At 40.9% G+C, this 6000-nt stretch overlaps 1 protein-coding gene across 2 annotated transcripts in view; it reads left to right on the top strand.

Annotated features, from left to right (window-relative positions):
* The first annotated feature begins 4305 nt into the window (after window positions 1-4305).
* Window positions 4306-6000, top strand: part of si:dkey-233k19.3 (dynein axonemal heavy chain 11) — a 40884-nt gene continuing 39189 nt past the window's right edge. The window contains exons 1-5 of one of the 2 annotated variants that reach the window (XM_061675829.1): window positions 4306-4524; window positions 4662-4805; window positions 4895-5088; window positions 5168-5357; window positions 5486-5585. In XM_061675829.1, coding sequence (XP_061531813.1) covers window positions 4306-4524; window positions 4662-4805; window positions 4895-5088; window positions 5168-5357; window positions 5486-5585 — 847 coding nt within the window. Of the gene's footprint in view, window positions 4525-4661; window positions 4806-4894; window positions 5089-5167; window positions 5358-5485; window positions 5586-6000 lie in introns of those variants that run through there. The other variant, XM_061675830.1, reaches the window with a different exon arrangement.

Below are 6000 nucleotides of genomic sequence, written 5' to 3'. Positions count from 1 at the left end.
ATCTCTCTGACATTCCACCGAGCTTGTGCAAGGATTAGGAAAGCAAAAGGGCACGCGCTCTGCAAATGCTACACAAGGCCCAAAGGAAGCCTGAGTGTTAAGAAATGGCAAATGAGGCTCCCTCGGCAGTCGTTTAAAGCAGTTTCAGACTGACGCAAGCCCTTGGGATATTCCTTGCAACAAACTATATGTGCCATGCGAACAGCTACAAATTGTAGTCTTAACAAAATGCAAATTGCTGGACGCATTCTCGGACGTCTTCATTATCTTGTTGTGTCTTAGATTAATTTACTCTCAGCCGCATGAGGCTATGATGATTCATTTAGGCAGATTAGTTTACCCAACAGCGGGAATTGTGCTGAACATACATTTTGTAAAACAGTGTCGGAGAATCTGAGCCTCTCTAGTGTAAAGCAGGTGTGCAGTGTACGTGTGCGATTAACGTTGCGTACAGGACATGCATGATTTTCCATGTATACAGGCCAAATGCACTGTGAGAATTTGAAGTATTTGATAAGGGGGGAAAAAAGAAGCTCCAGATGCACAGCATCCTCGCCTGGCACTCGTCAAATCATTGATGAGATGAATTTACATTTATGGAGTGAATGATTACACAAGTACACTGTATGAGGAATAAAAGGCCCAGCTCAGGTTAAGGCTGATTGACAGCAGCATTGTCTGGCGAGGTTGCACTTCATTTGGAGGAGCCCATAGTGACCCCCCGGCATTATGGCCAAGGGAGGGGGGCAGTGCCAGTCTCTCAGGATGCTGATTAAGTGGGATCAACCAGCCCCTCGCACACAAGTGGCCTGGACGTCCTCAGGGGAGCCTTGCCTAACAGCCTGGACCTGGACTTCCTCCACAACACACCCACCCCTCCCCACCTTATAGACAAACACACAAACACGCCGTGACACCGCAGAAACATTGGGAAAGGCTCAGAGGGCTTCACGTCTCATATCATGCAAGTTAAAAAAAAAATATATATATGTCTTAAATATATTTTGGTAGCCCTTAAAGCAGTAAACATAGCCCTACCAGCGTGATGCTTGGGATATGCTTTAATATCTACTGTATGTGTGTGAACCAAGTCAACAATGGGGATTGAAGAACAATTGTACGGTAATGGGGGCCCTTAAACCTTTTGTTTGACCTCAGAGGAGGCACTAAAAACAAGCCTTTCAAGATAAGCGGCCCGGCTGTTGTATTGAGGCTTTGGCGCTCCCCCAGGACAGCATATCCATCACCAGATGCCCTCGGGTGTGGCCTAACAAATTTGGGGCTTCTGGGGCTTACATCACACCTCAAGAGCATTAGCACTCACCAGTGGGATTCGTGTGTGATCTGCCACAGAGATCCAGCTGTCAGATCATAGCAATCCTGTTTTGTGTGTGTGTGTGTGTGTGTGTGTGTGTGTTTTTTTAATACTTGTTGAATGTTAATTCACAACAGGTTGCAAATGCTAACCCCCACCCACATGTCACTACACTTTTGGGCTATTATTTTCCACCAGCGGAGCAAAATTATTGTATGTGTGTGTTTCCGGAGACACCTGATAAAGTAATGACTGACAAGACTTTATTATTTTGTCAGCGCGAACAATTATTTCAGAGTGGAGGTCACAAAACAACAGGAGCATGCTCTCCTCATAAACACCGGAACAATTTTAAACTATACTAATTCGAATAACGATATAATAATAATAATAATCTATATTTATTCTTTCTTTCTCTTCTTTCTTTTTATATGTATGTTTTAAGTTGTCATGCAGTCTCCCCAACCTCTTGCAGTTCAGTGGCTGTGTCAAAAGAGACAAGCTAGTGCTCTCCACAGGACAACGCTGGAATTGCACAATGTCAGAAAAAGCTTTATGGTTCTCTAGGTTATTATGTACAGTATGTATACTGTAAGTTGCTACAAAAAAAACAATAAGACAAAAAATCGTATGAGAGAAAGAGAGGAAGAAAGAATTAGAAGAAAAAAGGACTTTTCTTTTGATTTAAGCCAACTATGCATCTTGAGCCAAAAGGATGCACCAGTACAGCACCATCAAGAAAAGTCAGCTTTCATGACCATCCACTGTGAGCTGTTTCAGTTTTGTAAATATGACATTTTGTTACAACCATAGGACAATGTGCACAAAGTACCAAAACAACTCTAACCTAAGTTGTGAGCCATTTTATTAGCATTATTAGAATGTACTGTGTATAATTTTGCTACTACTGTAGATCTTGCTGGTGTTGAACATGCATTTTGTGACATTCTTCTCGTCACAGTGAGATGAAATAGAGAATATAGTGTGTCCTAATGGAGACTAAACCGCATGGGCAAATGAAAAGGCTCACATTCTCAACCATGTTAACTAACACCTGTTCTGATTTTCAAGTAGAAAAACAATGAATGTTTGGCATAAATCTGGAGCCATCTTCATCTTTACTGCTTCACTGCATTGCTTCCAACTTGTTATTAGCACCATAGCGACAGGCAGGAAATCTCTGCCCCACAGGTGGTCCTGTTATTGCTGGTAATGTGGGCCAAAATGGCAGTGCCACCTGCAAACATAACTGACTGTCTGAGTCACTTCTCACTTTTTGAATTTTTGAATTTTTTAATGAGCTTCTTCACTTGAACACCAGTGCAGTAAATGTAAAAAGGGAATGCCCAAGATGAAATTTTAATTTTGCAAATTCATCACTCTGCCCTGAAACTATCTATTAACTCTAAAATGGGTCAAAATTTTACTTTGTTTTTATACCCTCATTTTTTTTCACATTAATTGTGTATTGTCTCTCGCTATATACAGTAGCAATGGTCTCTTGAATTCTCTGGTCTCTCCCTCGCTCCAGTTTGTGTGCTCACTGTGGTGACGGGTGTCCACCAAAAAAGGACACCCGTCACCAAAATTATTGATACAATTATCGATACAAAAAAAAAAAAAACAGTTTATGCATTATGGTTTTATTTCTGTTAACACATTCAACATAGGCAATAAAACAACTATTAACAAAGGAGGTGAAGGGAAGCTACAGTGGATATAAAACGTCTACACATCCCTGTTCAAATGACAGTTTTTTTCTGATATGCACTATGAGTTAACTGATAACCTGCACAACTCGATTGAAAATAAAATACAATATTTTAGAGAGGGGAAGCAAAAACAAACAAGTGAGATAATGTGATTGCACAAGTGCACACACCCTCATAATTGGGGATGTGGCTGTGTTTACAACCAAGCAATCGCATTCCAAACTGTTAAATGGGACTCACCACGCAACTGCCACCTTTTAAAGTGCCTCTGGTCGACCCAAAATAAATGTCTGCTATTCTCGCAGGCTTTTCCTGACAGTTTTGTCATCACATATTACAACACAAGCCACGGTCCGCACACGACTTCCGCAGCATCAGAGGGGTCTCATTGTTCAAAAGGAAGATGGGTACAAAACCAATTCCAAAGTGTCAATATCATATAGCATAACATATGTATAATTCTCCCGAGGACTCAAATAAATGCTTGTCAGATATGAAAACACTTTGGGTGGAATTGATGACGCGGAGGGTAATTTTAGAATTTTAAATATTGATGAATGAAGGGAAAAGATTGGCTGCAGCAAAAAGGGCATTTCAGGGCAAAAGGGCAGATGACTGAGCACCACTTGGGGTCTATGTGTGCATGTGCCTGCTGTCCTCATATCTCTCCTTACATGGAGAGATATGAGGATATCATGTGTGATCTGTGTGTTTTTCTTTCTCCGTGTGTAGTGTCCAACACAACACAACAGTACAAAGTGTACATTAGATTAAAAAAATGGTCTGATTTAGTGCCGTGGTTGCTGAAACAGAATATTTTACAGCACTGCTATCTCATCAGATTGCACAAGAGTCCCTAATATTTTAGCTAGTGTACGGTCTAACATTTGTGTGATCTGTTTGGCAAACAATATTTACTTTTGTTTTGTTTTTGTTTTTTTCCTTCGACAGCGACTAGAGCAAACGGTCAGATCGTGTTTATGTATTCACCATAAGCATGATCCACAAAACTCCCCACGGTGACACACAGCGCTCCGAAACGTCCTCGGCAGTGATTGAGGAGACTGTCCGTTGCTTGGCAACTCCACGCGGAACCTTCCCCGTGGACCTCTCAACGCAGGACACTCTTCTTCACCGACAAACGCTTGGAGTAACACCAATTTAGCGGCTATTTCTCCACGGATATCACATGAGAGTTTTTTTTTTTTTTTTGGTGTGTGTTTATTTTATTCCCGAAAGTGTTGACGTTTCAACGTCATGGTCGTAAAGTGAGCCAACATGTCGGACGACGAGGAAAATGTGCCTTCGTTTCTCGACGATGTAAGAGTAAAGTTTGTCGAGGGCAAAGTTTGTAAGTTCCTACAAATGCAGCATCAAGTGTGGGATAAAAGTGCTGCCAGTCAAGACTTCCAAACACTTTTGGCAGACCTTTTTGAAAAACACACGACTGTTTATTTTTCTTTGTCAAAGACAGGTAGTCTGGTCGCTACTAATGAGGTATGCTAACTGTTAAATTAACCAATACAGTCATAACTAGCTTAGCATTTGTGCTAGCTAAGCTTAATACGGTTGAAATGTGTCATATTGTTTTTGGTGCATGTATTTTCTTTTCTTCTTCTTCTTTTTCCGAACAGACACCGAGTGTTGCCAGAAATAGGCTCATTTACACCACAAAGAAGCGAGCTGACCCCGTCAATTCAGAAGACTACAGGGAGCTTCTGCTTTTTGGTGTATTGGCTCCATGTCCATTACTGCAACTGTCAATCATAGTTGAACAGGTGACACCAAAACACTCCCATCATTTTATCATTTGCTCAGTTGTAGTATGTCCTTTTTTTTTTTTAAACTTGGCTTGTTTACTTCCAAGATATGTGCCCCATTGCTGTCCAACAACCTTAACCAGCACACATGGCCACAACTGTTATCTGAGGATGTTACTCGAAATGCAAGGAGTATATGCAGTAAAACATCAGTTGTGCGGAGACGTGCTTTGGGGAAATCTGTCCTCGCTGTCCCACCTGATACAGACTGGATAGGAAATGCATCCAGTTCTTCTAAAATGTAAGATTACACACACATATTATCACAGAATATAATGGAGCAGATTGTAGACGCAAAACGTGTATTTTTACAACCCCAGGTATGGTAACTATGACAGGGCACTGGCTCACAACATAGAGACCCAGGTCAGTAACTGGACCAATCTGATCCAGAGAATGTTGAAGGAGGATTCATCAGACATACTTCTGACTGGCAGTAATCCTGGGCCCGATGCAGAGCTGAGGTTTTGGGCTTCCAGGAAGAGCAATATTCAGAGCATCTATCAACAGGCATGCACTGAAAATGCTCATATTCTTTATTGTCATCTCCTGACATTCCTTGATATAGATGTCCCACCTCACTCCCCTTTTTCTTTTTCTTAAAAAACAAAACAAAACAAAAAACAAACCCTGTATAGCTTCAGAGTCCTGTTGTTCAGGAGATGGCAAAGATGTTGGAGATGATGGAAAGCAGCTATTATCCTGCCATAAAGAGCCTGATAGGAAATGTATTTGATGGTAAGATCTTTTTCCAAAATCAAACCCCAAATAATTTGTAAATTACATGAAATTCAGACTATAAGCCGTGACTTCTCCTCCTAGCCCTCACCCCTTTTCGGATTGTTCGTATTGACTGTGTATGATTTTATTTCTCCATTAAGATTTTAAATCAAATCCACACGCATTTGGGTCGATATTCAGAAATGCTCTGCTCAAGTACATACCCTTGTCATGCCCAAAACGTGAAATAATTCCTTTGGTGCAGCGTTCAAGTTGAAAGGCAATCGACCTCGCCTTTGAAAAAGGATGTTAATTCTCAACATTTTCAAAACAAGATTAGGAATATCTGAATTTTTTGGAAAATACAGACTATTTTTCATTACTATCTCTGACAACAAAGGTTTTGCATGTGTCATTTCCAGCCAAATGATAC

The sequence above is a fragment of the Phycodurus eques genome, chromosome 4, assembly GCF_024500275.1.
Source record: "Phycodurus eques isolate BA_2022a chromosome 4, UOR_Pequ_1.1, whole genome shotgun sequence".
Lineage (NCBI taxonomy): Eukaryota > Metazoa > Chordata > Actinopteri > Syngnathiformes > Syngnathidae > Phycodurus > Phycodurus eques.
Note: the sequence above shows the minus strand (reverse complement) of the source record. Positions and strands in the feature narration are given on the sequence as shown.